Consider the following 20,020-nt stretch of genomic DNA (forward strand, 5'->3'; position numbering starts at 1 on the left):
TCCGACACACACTTGACATAGTGTGTGTGTCTTACAGCAGGATTTGTCTGTATGACACAACAAGTTTTACCTGCACACAGGAGGATTTTTTTTCTGCTATAATGCGCTTTCCATTCTCTGAGGCTCTGAGCTCTTTTCTTAAAATTATTTCAAATGTGTCACTTTCAATACATTGACTAATTTAAGGAGAGCCAAAACACTGTTAGCCTTGATAAGTTGAATTTGTTTAAATAATTTGAGGAAATTGGTTGCCTGCTTTATTATGGCTAAATTATAAATTATTTTAATTTATGTTTTTATTATATTCAAGGATTCAAGGATTATATCAGTTGCTTTGCACAATATTTTAAAAATATCATGATCAGGTTAATACAGAACATTGGAATCAAGTCTTCTTTTTATTTAATTTACCTAAAATAGAGATTTGAAATATGCATAGGAAACTAAATGGAGAAAGATAATGCTACAGAGTAGAGAGTACACACTATAGCAAACAGCTCAGAAAATGACGCTTGGATTTACAACCTACAACAGTGAGGCCAGTTATGATTAATACCTACAAATGTACCTAAAGTAGCCTGGAGTGACTACACACTGCCTAAAAGTGTCATATTCTAGGGAGACAACCAATGCAAATATGGCAGATGGTGCCAGAAGCCAAAGAAAAAGTCATGGATCCAATTTAAATTAGTTACTATCTAACATATACCAGACCATTACATATACTGTAATAATCAGCTATCTGCTGTATATTGTACTATTTAAAAGGCAAATATCTAATTGTAAGTTCTGAAAGTAAATAAATATTTAGTAATTGATGTGATTCTCTTTTTTTTCAGATCCTTCTGCACTCAGTGTAGTTGATGTGAAAATGTACAACGATCTGAATAAGGCGGACCACCATACGGAGAAGTACGACAATCCAAACCTGATTGTGCGCCGTGGGCAAGAGTTCACCATTGGCATTGTTTTCAGACGCCCGTACAATCCTCAGACGGACAACGTCGCTCTGGAGTTCGTGATCGGTGAGTTACTTTATTCTGCTCCTCATTCAAAATCTGAAACACACACTTTTATTAATTATCTTGACATAATTAGAATTATCCAATAACACTTACACAAGATAGACATCCCAGTGTTAGTTGTAAATATCCAAGATAATCATCTCAGGATAATTATATTATCAAAGATAATCGTGTCAAGAGATATAGACAAGATATAACCACATTATGCTGCTCTGTAGATGGCCAAGCTCGCTGCCCATTGGTTAAGGATGCTAGAACTGGGATATCTGTAATGTGTAGTATTTTGAAGTAATGTGAAGTAACTGCTATACAGCAGTTAGACATTGTTATATTAGATCTGAGTACTTTTTAAAATACAAGAACGGATATAAAAACTCTATAATGCAGTTTTTACTTGTAAAAACTCTAAATTCAGAGATTAATTAATATCAACAATTTATAGTAGTAAGAATGTACACAAAATATATCAATTTGGCTAGACATAGTATTTTGTCCAGTCATATATAATGATGGATACCTTTTTCGCAGGGCCACACAACTCTAGTTTTAGATATCAATAATGTTATTTAAAACTGTATATTAGAGATATATCATAATGTCACATACAGTATTTACAATTTATACAAGCATAAACTTTGTAGTGAGTAAAATGCTGCCTGAAGGGTGTTTGATGCCCTCTACAGGGCACTTTATACTATGCTATTACTTTTATCTAGAGATAAACCTAAAACCTAAAAATAAATAAATAAATCAGTCAATATATAAATATTGATATATGAAAATGATTTTTGACCTATTATAAAACAATCCATGCAATTTCTGAGCCACCTAGAGAGTAAATAGAGTGCATAAAATAACATAAGACAAGATTCTGTGATTTACACACAAGTAGAGCAATATCATTTTGTGACATGTATTTTAAGGAAATCAGTCTTCTTTGAATTTTATTCAAACAGTATAGTACTTATTAGTATAAGAGATCTTGTCACAAAACAGCTTTACAAGACAGACAATCAGACAATACACTGAACATATAATAAGAAACCCCAGTTAGCAGGGAGGTAAGGAAAAACTATAATCCTACCACAGGTCTAGTCAGACAGCTTTAGGTGTCCTTAGATTTAGGGTGATTAGGAGAGTTAAGTATTTTTTTAATTTATTATTGGAACAAAATGCTCTAACATATAATCAATTTCTGTACTACTGGAGATGGTAGTTATTAAATGCTATTTAGCTAAACTGTCCCAACTGTGCCATTTGACCTGATGTCCCAATGGAACTTTACTTAACTATTTAAAAAGTTTATGTTATCTTTCCCCCAGGCACCTGTGCAGCTAAAGGGGTTTGGTGTTGAGTATTTAGTTGTCGTTTCTTTGTTATCAGACACAGAAATGATTTTCTCTGGTTGGGCAGATGCAGTCCCGTGTTCTCACTGGCAGATTTTCCTCTGCCTCTTCTCTCTCCAGTGTCGTGCATCAGATGCCCCTAATTAGTATGATCAAGCTCTCATATGTGATTCATCCAGCGCACAATTAAAAAGCCATCAGATCATTAGTTGTGTTAATTACCAGACAATCTCTCTGTAGCAGACGAGGGAGGAGGGCCCGGCAGAGCGAGCTGGCACTCAGTGCAGGAAGTTTAAAAGACAAGAAGCAGCCACTTGACTTTCTGGGGTTCTGCAGAATATGCTAAAGAGCTCCCTGCATGGCAGTGAGGAAGAGGAAGCAAGGGCTGGTGCGTGAAGGAGTGTGGGCTGTATCCTGTTTGATGCAGTGCTGTCTTCCTCACAGATGACCTCTGATGTGCTGTTCATCAGAACAAGGGTTTATGGAGATCTAATAAGCATATTCAGATTGCACTGATCCGACACAAGAAGAACAAAAAACAGAGAGTGAGAGGCAGACAGAGAGACAGACTGAGGGGAAGAAAAACACATAGATGGCTCCTGAGTGGTTGACTCCTCCATCTGGTTCAGAAGCTTGGGTCCAATAGCCAGACCCCAGGTTAAAATCTCAGCAATGCCCAAATTCTCTACAGTGAGAAATTTTAACAGGTCATTAACCCCCTCTGTTCTTCACAGTTAAAAATGATAAAATAACTCCTAAGGTGATGTCCACAGCACAGGGCGTCTGTGAGCTGATGTATGGGAACCGAGCCGCTGCACTTTCCTCCAAGCATGCTGGCTGCTCGGCAAGGCTGACTCCACATGTATCGGAGGAAGCATGTGCTAGTTTTCACCCTCCTGGTGAGGTTGGGGCATCACTTGTCCTAATGAGTGGGTTGGGCAATTGGCCATGTAAATTGTGGATAAAATGGGAAAAATGAGAAAAAATAAATAAATACAAGAACCATTTTTCTGTAAAAATGAAGTGATGAAAAAAGTAGATTTTTTTCTTCTCTGTACAGTACCAAGATACTTACAATTCTTTAATCACAAGAAGGTTAAGGAAGAGAAGAGATTTATAGGCTGTGTGGTAATGACAGGATTCTTTTACAGACTTTCCAGTTATTTAAATTCATTAAAACCACTGAATTAAAGCTGAAGTCCGTAAGTTTTGGGATTTAGGTGAATTAGGGCCCTCTCTGGTGAGAATGTGTAATTGCACAGAGCAGGTGAAAGAATAATTTTAAACTGGGCAGGTGTGATGTGGTCTCCTTTCAGAATGGATGAATCTGATTCCAGGTTATGTTCAGTCAGAGAGAGAGAAAGTGCGCTCAGTCAGAAACTGCTGAGGGAAATGACTTCAGAGGATATAAGAGAGTTATTATTTACAATTGTCAGTTTTGTCAGTGTAAATGAATGTGCTGCACTCTTAGTTTTCTCTTCTGAAGTCTCCATTGCTCCACCAGCCGCTCGCGTTCAGTAAAACTGAGCTGGATCCTCTTTAAGAGGCTGTACATGTGATGTAAGTACGTAAAGACACATGACATGACCAGAAGAACTCCACAAAAAGCGACCCAACACACCAGTTTTTAGAATGATATATTAGGCTCAGCAGGAATGGTCGTTCCAGCACGCTGGTACCATTAAACACAATATTTTGTTGGTTCTCCACTCAGAAATTCTTCTGACCATTTTAAAAATGTGCTGCAAATAAAACTAAACTTAATCCCTGCCTGTCTGACTCAATATGTCCAACCAAGATGTTGATCAGGATATTAAAAGGTTAAATACTAGTGTAATGACCCTGTAAATGGAAAATGACTGATTGAATGTGTTTTTATTATGTTACATTAATGATGTTAATAAAATATGGGTCAGTTTCCCAGACAAGGATTAAGCCTCTTCCAAGGGTAAACTTCTCCAAATTAAGACCATGAGCTGTATGATCTCTATTCTGTTTTATTACTTTTTACGCTTTTAACAAATTGGATTTGTTAAATATTGTGTTTATTGATGCTGAAACTTCTATTTCAAGTTGTCTTCATGTCTTGTCTGTACACAGGCAGTAACCCCTCTCCCACCAAATACACCCTGATCACTGTGAGCCTTGGTAAGTCCGATCAGCCAAGCTCCTGGAAAGGTCGTATTTTGGAGACCGGGGACAATGAGACCAAGGTTGGCATCACTCCAGCTGCGGACAGCATCATTGGCCTGTTCAGCACTTATGTGACAATCATAACAGAGGTAATGAAGAAACGCACCAAAAGAACTTCACAGACTGACTTCTACGTGCTCTTCAATCCATGGTCCCCCTGTAAGCTCAACTGCATATGAAATTCAACTTATCTCTGTTTAATCAGCACAAAATATTAAAACTGGTATTTCTGCTGTTTTGCAGCGGATCAGGTTTTCATGGCCAATGAGAATGAGAGACAGGAGTTTGTGCTGAATGATGCAGGGGTCATCTACAGCGGAGTGATTAATAATCTAGTAAAACGACCATGGAGCTATGGCCAGGCAAGTCATCATTTTGGTGCTTTTGGGGCCCTCAATTTTATTGTACTGTATATACAGCTCTGGAAAAAATGAAGCGACTGCTTCAGTTTCTGAATCAGTTTCTCTGTTTTTACTATTTATAGGTTTATGTTTGAGTAAAATCAACAATGCTGTTTTATTCTATAAACTACAGACATTTCTCCCAAATTCCAAAAAAAAATATTGTCATTTAGAGCATTAACAAAATATATAGAGATTAACAAATAATCAAAAGAAAACAAATTCATATTTATAAAGTTTTATTAACAATTCATATTTATTAAGTATTAGAGTTCAGGAATCAGTATTTAGTGAAATAGCCCTGAAGGTTTTTATGCATCTTGGCATGTTCTCCTCCCCCAGTCTTACACACTGCTTTCGGATAACTTTATGCTGCTCCTGGCGCAAAAATTCAAGCAGTTCAGTTTGGTTTGATGACTTGTGATCATCCATCTTCCTCTTGATTATATTCCAGAGTTTTTCAATTCGGTGAAATCAAATGAACTCATAATTTTTAAGCTGTCTCTTTTTATATTATTAAGTCCAAACTTATCTAGACAAATGAAAGTTAATCGTTTTTTAACTCTAAATTTTGTGACATTGCTGTATTTTCATTGTATTCAAGCATAAGAACATTATTGAGATTAGGTAGTGAATAAAAGCATGTCGGCAGAAGTTTTATCTAAATATTTTTGGATATATAGTGGCAGTTTTCCCAGACAGAGATAAAGCCTAGTCTCAGACTACACAACATTTTGAATGAGATTTATCATTAGAATGAAAATATAGTCCAGGACTTGTCTTAATTAGTGTTCCAATAGAGTATTGGTTTCCCAAAACTAATTAATACCAGCCTGGGAAACCAACCCATAGGGGCAGTTTCTCAAACAGGGATTGTTCCTAGTCCTAGACAAGACAGCATTTTGTATGAAGATTCTCAATTAAAGGGCAAGAATAGTCTATGACTAGACTTCATCCCTGTTTGGGAACCCAGTCCATAGTTTATGTTTTACTAATCTGGGCTGCAGTAGTCTACGAGGATCACAGTTTGAGAGTCTTAAATGAGACATTTTTGACTCTTAAACAAGTCACTCAGTCTCAGAAAATATTTTTTAAACATAAATATTTTACTGTAAACCCCATCCATTTAAAATGTACATATTCATACCATATACATGTCATAAAAATGATCCTATTAAAGATGTTCATTAGTACTGTAGTGTAATGTTGCCAATGACAGTAAATGTTGTGACAGATACAAGATTTTATTGTTGATGCTTGTTATCACGTGTAACATAAACTGACAGAAATAGTAACATCATTTTGTTTTATTAATAGACAAGATCTAACATGAACACTCATGACAGCTGTCATAGCATGTTGATGGCATGGTTATGTAAATAAACGCGTTACATGCATTTAATAATCTGATAACAGTAATACAAAGCATTCGCATGATAAATGCAACAAAAAAAAAAAGATTTTTACATGTATAACTGCAGAAACATGTGTGATGAATGGAGAACGTTTATCAGTAGTGTGCTTAGAAAATTACTTTCATATGACATAAACTATAAACTTCCTGCCATGGGTTTTTATTAACATGAACACTTAATGCTGTTCAGACCCTTAATAATGTTCAGAAAACAGAGATTGTTTTAGTATGGTTTCTAATACTAAAAATTACTTCTTACTAGGTGAATATCTGTCCTATCTGGTTTTGTTTGCATGGACAGTACGTAGCTAAAATTCTCACTTTATCAAATTTCTAAATCTGATTTCTAGGCTTGAGTTTTGTCTAATAAATCAAAGAATGCTGATTATATGATGAAGGCAATAATAAACTGCCGGAATCTGATTATTATTACAGTTATTATTGAGTGCATTATTGAATGTGTGTAAAAGGGAATGTTTGCAATTTTCTGAAAATAAAAGCCTTCTGTGTTTTTTATATAGTTTAAGCATGGAGTTTTGGATGCTTGCCTCTTTGTTCTGGATTTTGGGGGTATGCCCCTCCAGTACAGAGGAGATGTTACAAAACTGATCCGGACGGCCTCAGCCATGGTACGGTGCAATTAACAAAGATAAACTTATGTTTATTATACTTAATAACAATTTAATAGGTATAAATTAAATAGATGCTTATAAACGTAAAATTAAAGTTAAAACTAAGTCATTGTTTCAATATAATTGCATTTATTTCATAAAACCCTTATTTTTTGTATATCATTATAGTATTGTTGAGTATAATGATGCTTTAACACTGTGCCTTCTACTGTCGTAGATTAACTCGCAGGATGATGACGGGGTTCTGGTGGGTAACTGGAGTGAAAATTTCAGTCTTGGCACTGCACCCACTGCTTGGACAGGCAGTGCAGAAATCCTGCTCAGTTATGCTGTGCAAGGTGGTGTGCCTGTCAAGTTTGGCCAGTGCTGGGTATTTGCTGGCACCTTTAACACTCGTGAGTATGACACAAACACACACCAACCTCCAAATCTCCAAAATGGAAACTTTACAGGAGAGAGAAGAAAAATATCTTGGCTTTTTTAAAGCATTCCATTGGTCCGTTCATGATAATGTTCTAACATAATGTAATACTGATAAAACTTTAGCATCTGAATGGCAATTAAAAAAACAGGAGGACCAGTAAATTTTCAGACTTTCTCTGTCACGTGACATCGCGTTCAGTAGCTTCTCCATTTCTACTAGCTGTTGTGTTTGCTAGGATCACCTCAGAAATACACATCCAAAGTGTAATTACGATGTGCGGCTGTGGACGAATAGCTATTTTATTAAGCGTGAGATGACCAAAGGACCCCAGAGTTCAGCAAAAAACAGCAGCTAATTCAGCGAAGAAAAACACATACATGGTCGTCCCGGACGGTAATAAAATCACAGAGGACCCCATAAAAGAAAATTACCCTAGAAGAAACTAATCCCATCCAGATATGGCTTCAGACATTTGATTTTTTGTGGTAATTACATTAAAATTAGACAGCAATGGATCTGTTTTAACAAAAAAATATGTAATATATGTTAATATATGTTATACAGAGGTAATAGCTAGTAGCAAATGCATTAAATTGCATTTAAACAAAGTTATTATATATATATTTTTTATTTTACAGTTATTATGTTATACTAGTGAGAGCATACATACTAGATTTCAAGTTGATTTCACCTCTGTCTTTCTTATCATATCAAGTCCAAAACTGCCTTAAATAAGACATTTGAAGACTATCAAGAATGAGTTTCATTGCTGGTTGATGCTGGATGTAGTGAGAACTGCTCTACTTTAGAAATTTATGTTATTTATTTAGAACAAATAGATTAGACCTGATATTCATTATTATCTGAAAGTACTCCTGTCACGTCCTGGTCTTGTCTCATGTCTCTGTGTGTGTCCCATGTGACCTGTGACCCTGTGTTCTGTTTCAGTACTTTTCCACCTGTGTCAATTGTAGCTCCGCCCCCTAGCCCCAGGTGTTTCCACTTCCCTTGTGTGCTTTAAAGCCTTCCTTTGTCTCTTGTCCTTCGTCGGTCTTTGCACCTTCCCCTGTTGTTCGTCTCTCTCTGTGTTCCATAGTTATCTCTGTATTTCATAGCTTTAGCCCTTGTCCTTTGTTTATCTTCTTGTTTATTTCTAGTTCCCTGTTTATTTCCATTGTTTTCTCCCTTGCCCTGCTCAGTTTAGTTTTCCTAGTCTTGTTTAGCTTCTTGTTTATTTCATTGTATATATATATATATCCCTGCCCAGTTTAGTTTTGTATTTATTCAGTCCCTCGTTTGTTTCTTTGTTTATTTACTCCCTGTTTGTTTATCATTAGTACTTCTTGTTTTGTTTAATTTATGTTCTCTAGTTTCACTGGTTTGTTTTGGTTTTTGGTTATTCGTTTATCTTTGTTACTTGTTTACTTGTTCCTTGTTTCTTTGTTTACTTGTTATTTATTTATTAAATTATTATTTATTTCACCCTACCTGCTCTTGCGTCCGTCTCCTCGTCTCCCTGCCTGGGTCATCCGTGACAACTCCAGCTTCTAACTTGCGACAGCAATACATGTTGTTTTAGTAGGGTCTATGGCAGGGGTTGGCAATTAAGTTTGGCAGCAAGCCAGATATTTTCCAAGCCTTTCGTGGTGGGCCACAAAAAATGAAGTGTAATGGGATGAAGTGCTAGTGCTAGACTAGTAGCTCTCCAGCCCAGTGGGTTGTTGAACCCAATTGCAGAACAGTTGAATTTAAAGCAGGTAAACCCAAGAAGAAAGGAAAAAATAAATAAATAAACACAGCCCGTTACGCAGTATCGAACCAATACACTATCACTGCCCCAGTTAGTGAATTGGGTCACGTCCGGGATTTAGATTTAGTCTGATTGTAAGTATCAATCACAAACAGTCAGTGTGTCACAGGGGACTGCAAAGTGTATAACTGTTGTTGCACTTCAGTGCTCCGCTGTCTTGGAATCCCTGCGAGGGTCATCACCAACTACAGCTCAGCTCACGACAACATGGGCGACCTGAGGACTGATATCATACTGGATGAGGATGGGCGCGTGGACGATAACCTCACAGTGGACTCTATCTGGTGAGGAAATATGATGGGTGACCAATATCATTTTGACACAAAGCCTTTTTTTTTTAAATATGAGCCATTTGAAACTGGGGCATTTTCCAAATTTGTGCCCATTTTTATGTTAATTTTCAGTATATTTATGTTAAGTTTATGTATATTTCAGTATGTTGCCTAAATCATCAGCATTTCATTGCTGGAAAATACTTGAGTTATCAATAGATACTGTAATGCATTGGCATAGGAACTGGGGGGCAATGTCAGAAATAGATTTTTTTCCCCCAAAAAAATTATACTGCAGAAAATACAGAAATTGTTTTAAAATAAACTTTTATGAAAAGCACCCCCTCTCTGGAGCACGTTTCTAAGTAAAGTTAAAGCAATTATCTCCACTTTTATCAAGGAGACTGTGCGTACGCACTGCCAAGAGAGGTGCTTTTCATGACGTGGGTGCAGATTTCGGTACTTCTATGGTGTCGAATTCAGCACCCCAGCCAGGAGAAGCACCCACTCTCGGGAGAGGCTGCAGGTGTCGTTTTTTTTTCCTTATTTCTTACGAGTCAGCGTAGCTTAGAAAAGTATCTTGTGTGTTTCCGTTTTCCAAGTAAAGAAGCCAAGAAGACGTGGGTGCGCGGTCCCGAGAGGGGGTGCTTTTCCTAACAGGGGTGCTGAATTTGGCACAATTCTGGCTTTACAAAAAAAAACAATATACTGCAATAAAAACGGCTTTTGGGTAATGTTTTGTTCTGCTAACAGACTAGAAGGGTTTGGGTTATCTAGCATTTATATTAACTTCTGGCAAAAATCTGTATGAAACGTAAAGTTTCATAGAGTAAGCCATCGTAAGAATCCATCACCATCGTAAGAAGTGCTCTCAGTAGAAAATTTAAAAACACAGGACCCAACACTGGTGACCGGCAGCTTCTGGCTAGAATTGTCAGTGTGGATAGACAAGCGACTCTGAGATAAATCACATCCATATTCATTGCAGAATGCTCCACTTGAAAATGTTAGCAGACAAACCAGCTGATCAGAAAATAAAGGAAACAGAGGGGGCAGTAAGGGGCAGGGGCAGAAACTGAGAACTACGGTAATAGTTATTATAATCAAGGGGCAAGAGAAATACAACAAAATCACTTGGATAATGGACAAAAAGCAAGCTATGACACACAGAAAATAACTTTTAATCAGCTTCTTAAACATCTAAATTTATAACTTAAATAGTCTTGTACTTTTCAGCACTCATAATGTTCTCAAATATTAAATATGTTGACTATAATTGTATTGATTTTGCTCATTAAGATATTGTGTTTGAAGTCACAGCTTAATCCGGTTGAATAAATAAATACAGCAGTAGACCCTGATGATGAATTAAATGATTATACGAAGTAAATTAGTTTGTACACTTTGAGTTTCTGTTTGCATTTGCAGGAACTTCCACTGCTGGAACGAGGTGTTCATGCAGAGGTCTGATATACCTGCAGTATATTCAGGCTGGCAGGTGGTGGATGCCACTCCTCAGGAAACCAGTGATGGTATGAGTTCACATGTTTTCCGCCACGCTATACCATTTGTTCTCTTAGATGGATAGAAGGTACATTTTCCAAAGTTTGTGATTTCCTGTTTGACTCGGTTTGGGTTTGCTGTAGGTTATTACCGCTGTGGTCCAACACCTGTCAAAGCCATCAAAGAGGGAGAGCTGAGCTACCAGTTTGATGCTTCTTTTGTGTTTGCAGAGGTAAAAATATTAACACTCTTTGTTGTCTTTCCTACACTTATACTGTGCCACTGTATACGGTGGCTTGCAAAAGTATTCATACACATGTATTTTTCACACTTTGTCACTTTACAATCACAAACTTATATGTATTTTATAGAGATTTTAGGTGATAAACCAACACAAAGTAGCACATAATTGTGAAGTGAAAAGAAAATGAAACATTGTTTTGAAATATTTTATAAAATAAAAATCTTAAAAGTATGATGTGCAAAAGTATTCAGTTCCCTTTACTCTAAATCCCCTAAATAAAAAACAGTGCAATCCATTGCCTTCAGAGTCCAATTGTGTGTAATTTAGTCTCAGTATAAATACAGCTGTTCTGTACCGACCTAGGTTATTAAAACATATCCCAAGCATGTGGAAAAATCTGTCGACAGGACAACTACAAGTCGAGTGCTCCACAAATCTGGCCTTTATGAAAGAGGGGCAAGAAGAAAGCCACTGTCTAAAGAAAGACATGAGAAGTGATGTTTGTACAGCAAACATGGAAGAAGGTGCTGTGGCCAGATGGGACCAAAGGGCAAACTTTTCAGTGTTTAGATGTGCAAATCTGGTAGAGACAAACCCCAAAGCAATTACAGTCGTAACTGCAGCGAATGGTCGCTCTACTAATTATTGATACGGGGAGGATGCATACTTTTGCACGTCACACTTTTCAGATTTATATTTTATTAAGATTGTTAAAACCATGTACCGTTTTTGGTCCATTTTCTCAATTATGCAATACTTTGTGTTTGTCTATCACTCTTAAAATCTCATTACATTACATTTAAGTTTGTGGTTGACAAGGTGACAAAATGTGAACAAGTTTAAGGGGTATGAATACTTTTGCAAACAACTGTAGGTCATATACCTCAATTCAGTATTCAGACAAGTAGAACAACACAGCTTCTGTTGTTAATCAAATATCCAATACAATATATGATATTTGGCATGCCAGTGTTTTTAAAACATGTTAAAGCTTCATACCATTTTGCACAATAAAAGGCATTTTTTTCTAAATCCAGGTGAACAGTGACGTGGTCTTCTACAAACAGGACAGATACGGACGCACCAGACTGGTCAGTACCAACACCACCTACGTGGGCCAGCTCATTGTGACAAAATCAGTTGGTTCCACTGAGCCGGAGTACATCACGGATAATTATAAATACCCTGAGGGTAAGTAACCATAACCTGGTAAAGTCTTACCAGCCTTCAGTCACAGAAATACACAGATGCCTGTGAGAAATTGTGTTGAGGAGATGGGATATATTTTGGATATATTGGACCAGTTGATTAAACAAGTGACAGAATGACAGAGTTACTTTGGCCTGTTTTGAATGAAAGCCTGATGCCACAGTGAGCCTTTAAAAATAAAACTGAACAGCCCTGATTCAAATACACTATATGGACAAAAATATGAAGACTAGAGTTTAGATTCCCTGCCTGAGCCCAACTTCCCACCACTTTCCTCGGGCCCAAGAAAATGGTGTATGACACAGATCTACATTATTTGAATGCTACTTTTTATTTTTTATAAAGCTATGGTTTAATAATTAATGGTGGGTATCGCCACTGATTTCCCAGTTTGATTCGATTCCAATTCACCGGGTCCCGATTCGATTCCAAATTGATTAATTTAGTAGAATTTATTTTACAATAAAAATTGTAGTTTGAATACGAAATTTTGTAATTATACAAGGAACACTTAAACTTACATTCTTCAAATATTATATTATATAGACTTAACACAACTGTTCATTTTTTATATATATAATTTATTGTAGCTTAGTTAATTGCAACATCATGCTTCACATATCTATACAGGTTTGGAATGGCCACTTTACATGGTTCCAAAACATTGATAAGGCTTCGGAAACCATTGTTTTTAATAACGCTGTATGGATGTATATACTGACAATTTAGTTACATAAAACAAAAACATAACATGCTTCATACATTTCTTATATATTTGCAAATAAAACTGTGAAACTTACCCAGACCCACTTCAGATGTAATCCTATAATGAGCATAGTGACAATAAAAAAGACCACAAGCAAAATTATTAATGTTAAGAGAGAAAACTTTATTAAATTTAAAGAAAAAAACAGCCAGTCTGAGTGGAGCTCTTCTCCCCCATTATAAAACCCGGCCCGGTAATCACGTTCATGCCTGGGGACAAAATAGTGCTCAAAAAAGGATAGTCTCTCGAGATAAAACGTGAAAAGTAAAAACTGTACTCATACACGGAGAAAATGGGCTAATTCTAAAGCTCAATCTTGGGTTTATGTGAATCGATAACAAATCATTCAAATGAAGATCGATTTAAATAAAAAAATAGATTTTTAAATACACTCCTAGTAATAATCATAATATAGAGTCAGAAACAAACTTCTGTTTCATAAGAAACATGTTCTGTTAGAGATGTGCTAAATATGAAATCACATAATATGAAATAACACTTTCTTAAGAGAATATTTCAAAACTCTGAGCATTTACAAACATTATTATAAACCTCTTCACGTTTATCATACGACTTAAGGAAAGCTTTTCTGAATATGGCTCCTGGTACTTAACTGTGTTTTTAAATCTCCAACGATGAGTTTTGGCCCTCCTGTACCAGAAGCAATGAGGCCTGTTTTAATCTGGTGATAAAAAATATCTGTTTTGTAAGGTTTGCTTTTGTTACTATAGTCTATTATAAAAATTCTGCATTGCTATTAAAGTGCATAATTAAAGAAGGTTGATGTCAACAAATCAATAGAATTTAAGAGAAATCAGCTCACTTTTCCCAAAACAAGTAAAGAAGGCAGTTTATTGTTGGTTTCAGGAGAAGTGCCAGGTCCCACAGCACTAGCCATTTTCTCAGGTAGTGCATTTAGGCCTAATTAAATATTAATCCAAGCAGTTGAGCTTAGCTGGCCTCCTTTGGGGGTCATTTGCCACCTTCAGCACTTCACTAACAGCTTGGTAGATGTCTCTCACTATTGCATGATTTCTTCCTGTGACTATACAGCAGTATCAGCCTGTTTCTGAAAGGTGGTAACTCTAGTGTGGAGATTTTGGACTTTATTTGACACCTTTATTAGTCAGCAGTGAGAAGTGAAATCAGACCCTGATTGTTGTTTGTTTTTCTGCTGCTGCTTAGAATTCTTCCATCTCTAGAACATTTATAATGTCAATAAAGATCTGAGATCTGTGATATGGAAAGTTGTCTCTTTATTGGTTTTGGATAATTTGTGAACTTTTAAATCACAGCCCAAAAATGGGCTTATATAATAACATATGTTCCCAGTTACTTTAATGATCCTTTGCCTTTCGCACGATGCCAGTTGGGATAGGCTCCAGCCCCGCTAGCCCTGCACTCCTGGTTGAAAAGCTAGCTAGCTAGCTAGCTAGCTAGCTAGCTAGCTAGATAGATAGATAGATAGATAGATAGATAGATAGATAGATAGATAGATAGATAGATAGATAGATAGATAGATAGATAGATAGATAGATAGATAGATAGATAGATAGATAGATAGATAGATAGATAGATAGATAGATAGATAGATAGATAGATAGATAGATAGATAGATAGATAGATAGATAGATAGATAGATAGATAGATAGATAGATAGATAGATTGGCCAAATGATGTCATGTAAGATGTTTTATTTGGTAAAGGAAGCTATGGAAGAAGTATATGAATGCAGCACCAAAAAATGAGCTTCCAAACTTTGGTTTTAAAGTTAGATAAGCAAGTCTGTCCATCCCTTTTCCATTTCTTACCCAAATGTCCATTCTTTCCTCAACTGCAGGCAGCCCTGAAGATCAGACAACCATGAAACGGGCTACAGCTCTAGGCATGAGGAGATTTCGAACCACACAGCCGGACCCTGACGTCCTGCTCCAGCTCCAAGCCAGCCAACAGAACAACTACAACATCAGCTTGATCTTCCTCTTCACAAACCTGAGCAAGGAGACACGCACCATCAACCTAGCCCTGACTGGCAAGGTAGACTTCTACACTGGATCCACAAGGTCTGTCTTCAAGTTTTTCACCCAGAGCGTGACGCTGGATCCTTTACAGGGTGAGCCAGATTTTTGTATTTTAATCTATATCAAACGTTAGTCAAAACTGAAGCAACAGGTTGCTTGCATGAGCAAAATTCTAACCAAAATTCTACACATATGTGGCAAACAAGAGCTACAGTATGTGTGATATAATAGTGAAAAATAATATTATAAAAAAAATATTACAATGTTACACTGCCTGGCCAAAAGCTTTGATTGCATCCTTTAGCTTTGATTGCAGCACTCATTCTGCAATGTCACAAGATTTATTTCAATCCAGTGTTGAATTAATTTTTCACCAAGCAGCGCTTCTCCAGCACATCCCAAAGATTCTCAATGAGGTTAAGGTCTGGACTCTGTGGTGAACTCTCTCAATCCATGTGTGAAAATGATGATCTTATGCTCCCTGAATCACTCTTTCACAATTCCAGACCCATGAATCCTGACATTATCATCTTGGAATATGCTTGTGTCATCAGGGAAGAAAAAATCCATTGATCCAGGAATAACCTGGTCTATATTCAGTATATTCAGGTAGTCAGCTGACCTCATTCTTTCAGCACATACTGTTGCTGAACCTAAACCTGCAGGCCAACTGCATCATCAACCCCACATCATTTACTTACTTAAATCCAGGTGGCCAGGCAGTGTATTTTTGGTGATAACATTTCTGTGACTGCTGTGTATCTATGTGTTCTCCAGCCAAGCAAGGCACCCTCATCGTTACAGCTGATGAGTATAGGGCTTTTGTCCAGGGCCAGCCATTCCTGTCCTTCGTTATGTACGGTCTAATTAAGGAAACATCCATGTATGTCACTGACATGGAAGTGATCCATCTTGATGTCCCTCCACTGTCTGTTGAGGTACAGCACTGTCTTTGTTCTTGTTCACCACACAGTCTTTACATGCATACTGTACATACACACATTAATCAACAGCATCATCACTTTACCTGCACTGACACTTTATCACTTTTCACTTTCAGGTAACTAATATCCACGCATAATCACCATGCTGCTATAGCAATTTGCACTTTGGACTTCATTTTGCTGCTACTTCTCTACTCCTTTATATTAGTCTGTGTATTTATGTTATCTATTTTATTGGGTTTTTATTTTATTTTATTTTGCCTTTATATTGATCTATTTGAAACTTGCTCTTTGGGTGTAAACTAGACCGTAAGAATACAATTTCGTTCCAGCTCATGCACCACATAAGATGTGAATGACATTAAAGTCTCCTTAAATCCTTGAATTCTAAGAAATGTTTTAAAACAAAAACCAGATTCAGAGTGAGATTCAGGCAATTGGCTAATATTCATCTGCAGTTCCTGAACGGTTATGGAAAATGCTTAACATGTGATTGATATTGTAGTCAACAGTTAAATCACATTTACAATACTTTCTAAAGTAATTGACATTGGAAATGGAGTCTGAATTGTTCAGAAATGCATGTTAATGTCATGCAGTGTTGGCTTTACATTACATTTCCTGACTGTAGGGGGAGCCTATGAGCAACAAATACCATTTATCTATTAATCTTATTTAATTGTCAGTCCATATTATTTTGTTTTAAAACTGAAATCAGAAAATTATTGTGTGTTTAATGGTACCAGTGTGCTGAACCCACCATGCCTGCTATGCCTAAATTATTCATTCGGGTTGGGTCGCTTTTTGCTGGAGTTTCTTTGTCCATGTCATGCGTCTTTACATACTTACATCACACATACAGCCTCTAAAAGAGGATCCAGCTCAGTTTTACTGAACGCGAGCAGCTGGTGGAGCAATGGAGACTTCAGAAGAGGAAACTCAGAGCCCGCTATCGCTCTCTCTGACTGAACATAACCTGGAATCGGATTCATCCGCTCTGAAAGGAGACCGCATCACACCTGCCTAGTTTAAAATTAATCTTTCGCATGCTCAGTGCAACTATCCATTCTCACCAGAAAGGACCCTAAATCCCCAAAATTTACAGACATCAGCTTTAATATTGTAGGTTGTTTTATTTTAAAATGAAGAACGTATGTATGTAAATCATACAGTTACAGCAGGTAGATGACAGTTTCCTTTTTTTTGGCAGAAAAAGATGAAAAAAGTACAGAACAGTGGGCTTACAGTCCCAAAGCTGAGAAATTGGTACTGTAGTGTTGAAACAGTGCCGTATCTCAAATGTGGACTAATCTATGAGTGAACAGAACCTTCATTCCCTGTGTGAAATGATCTCTGTTTATTATCAGGTGAGTGGAGAACTTAAGGTTGGAGAGGACATGTTCGTGACGGTGAAGTTCACAAACACGACTGACACTGACCTGAATGATGTGACCCTGCGGATGGAAGGAACTGGCCTGCTGCCGGTGAAGGTGAAAACGTACAGGTAAAGAGCCAGAAAGCATTATACGTGCACATGGATCAGCCTGCTGGAGCCTGTTTAGGCCTGGCTTTAACATCTGGATGCACTGTGACTGGATCCCATGTACACTAGCCACTAAAATGAGACCCTATTTTTAATAGATAGGTTCCAAATTAACTTTCAGACGTAAAAAATATATGACTACAGTTTCTCAGCAGAATTGTTCAGGAAATTAACCTGTAGGGTTTTATGGGCTTTTTGAGTTTGACTTATGCCTCAAACAAACATATTGGGAATTAAATTAGTCGTTTTTGTAGCTTATTTAATTCATTAAGTGCATACAATTATTTAGCATATGGAGTGGAACCTGTAGGCTTTTAGAAACATAAATGACTTTAATTTTAAAATAGAATTCATTCTATTTTGCCGTCTGGTGCACTGAAATATGATTTTATAAGAAACAAATCCATATGCATGAATAATTGAGTGCCATGGAAGAATAAATAAATGAATTAATGATCATTACTAGAGTGCTAGGCACACACTCACACACCACATAATGTCATCAAAGATTTATAATATATAAGAATATTTTAATTGAATCCAATTTGACATATACAAACATTTTATTTAATATACAACCCCAAATTAGGGTTAAAGTTTGGGACAGCATTGAAAAATAGAAATTTGCTTTGACATTTTTATTTAATTGCAGATGATATGAACCCAAGATTTTGTCTGATTGATTTTGTTAATTAAGTATGATGAAGTATCACATTCCAAAAAAGAAAACGTGGACGGGGAAAATTTATAGTTAGAAAAGGGACAAAACACTACAAATATATCTGATAGAACCACACAGGCAAAGAATAATTTAACAAACTTTTGTCATGCACTACAAAACAGAGTTACACTCACAAAAAGCTCTTCAAACTTTTAAGTCAAGTCAGCTGAAGAAGCAAAACAGATACTTTATATGAATAATATGTAAGTGCCATAGAAGAATAAATAAATGAATGATCATTATTAGAGTCATTATTAGGCTGCTGCTTAGAGGAGCCTGTGGTTGCTGATTGGTTTATTAAAGATAGTGAGAGATTCTCCTGATCTGGTAGTAGAAGGTAGTTAGTTAGAGGTGTTAGGAGAGTAAGTGCTCTTTGAAGAGCTCTGTCTTCAGGAGTTTATTAAAGATAGTGAGAGATTCTCCTGATCTGGTAGTAGAAGGTAACTTGTTCCACCATTGGGGAACTCTGTATGAGAACAGTCTGGATTGTATTGTGTGAATGTTTGGCAAAGCGAGACTAAGTTGTCTGAGAGCTTGGATGTCTTGTGATCCCCTAACTTTTCCATGGTGCTCCTTTATTTTGTTTCATTGATTGTTGTACTGAAAAGCAGTGACACACTAGAAGTATTCTAAGGCCTAAAATGCGTCCAGTAGGCTATGAGTTGAAACTGTTCACAGTATATGACAGGTTTGTGTATGTGTTTTTGTATTTGGCTCTGTAGTCAGATTAGTAAGGGCTCTACAGTGAAGTGGATCGAGTCGGTCACTCCTCAGCTGCCCGGGCCGAAGTTGCTGTTGGCCTGCCTCGACTGCACCTTCATCAGGAATCTGTGTGGTCAGGTGGATGTCTTCATAAACCCTGATTCCCAAGACGACTGAGCCAACAGTGTACGAAACAGGAAGATGATCCGGATTGTGATTCTATTTTTGGTAAAAGGAAAGAGAGACAGAGGGGGGAGGGGGAGTGTGAGAAATAGAGCTCTTTACAAAAGTATTTTCTTTCATTTTTGCTTTGCTGATGCAGTTATATAGATTTAAAATAGAACTTAAAACTTAGTTTCTGTTTTTCTGTTCAATCAAAACCAAAATATCTGTCAAATAACTACATAATTTTTTATGAGTTTTTAAACTAAATTACTTTTAATTTACTAAAATGTTCATTCTTAACATGCTGTGATTTTTATAAACTGATTTTCTTTTCAGCAATGCTACTATGCTGTTCTGCAATGCATACTAACAATAAATATCATTCATAAAGCATTATGACTTTGTACTATTGTCACTTAAGTCGGCACACATTCACACACCAAATAGTGTCATCAAAGATTTATAATATATAGAAATATTGTAATTTAATCTAATTTGAGATATACAAATATTTCATTTAATCAAAAAAATCTAAATTTGCTTTGACTTTTTGATTTCATTGAAGATGGTTTGAACCCAATATATTGTCTGGTTAATTTTGTTTTATTAAATATGCACCACATTCCAAAAACATTAAGAGCTAGAAATGGGGTAAAACGCTACAAATATATCTGATAGAACCACA

At 36.6% G+C, this 20,020-nt stretch overlaps 1 protein-coding gene across 3 annotated transcripts in view; it reads left to right on the forward strand.

Annotated features, from left to right (window-relative positions):
• The window catches only part of f13a1a.1 (coagulation factor XIII, A1 polypeptide a, tandem duplicate 1), a 31,820-nt gene extending 12,089 nt beyond the window's left edge, over window positions 1-19,731 (forward strand). For all 3 annotated transcript variants that reach the window (XM_022673400.2, XM_022673401.2, XM_049480150.1), the window contains 13 exons: window positions 840-1,025; window positions 4,472-4,723; window positions 4,808-4,926; window positions 6,901-7,008; window positions 7,229-7,406; window positions 9,391-9,529; window positions 10,946-11,049; window positions 11,164-11,252; window positions 12,302-12,455; window positions 15,080-15,352; window positions 16,038-16,198; window positions 17,572-17,708; window positions 19,191-19,731. In XM_022673400.2, the coding sequence (XP_022529121.2) occupies window positions 840-1,025; window positions 4,472-4,723; window positions 4,808-4,926; window positions 6,901-7,008; window positions 7,229-7,406; window positions 9,391-9,529; window positions 10,946-11,049; window positions 11,164-11,252; window positions 12,302-12,455; window positions 15,080-15,352; window positions 16,038-16,198; window positions 17,572-17,708; window positions 19,191-19,347 (2,057 nt within the window). In that variant the 3' untranslated portion in view covers window positions 19,348-19,731. The remainder of the gene's footprint in view (window positions 1-839; window positions 1,026-4,471; window positions 4,724-4,807; window positions 4,927-6,900; window positions 7,009-7,228; window positions 7,407-9,390; window positions 9,530-10,945; window positions 11,050-11,163; window positions 11,253-12,301; window positions 12,456-15,079; window positions 15,353-16,037; window positions 16,199-17,571; window positions 17,709-19,190) is intronic.
• The last annotated feature ends 289 nt before the right edge of the window (window positions 19,732-20,020 follow it).

Source organism: Astyanax mexicanus, chromosome 6, assembly GCF_023375975.1.
Source record: "Astyanax mexicanus isolate ESR-SI-001 chromosome 6, AstMex3_surface, whole genome shotgun sequence".
Taxonomy (NCBI): domain Eukaryota; kingdom Metazoa; phylum Chordata; class Actinopteri; order Characiformes; family Acestrorhamphidae; genus Astyanax; species Astyanax mexicanus.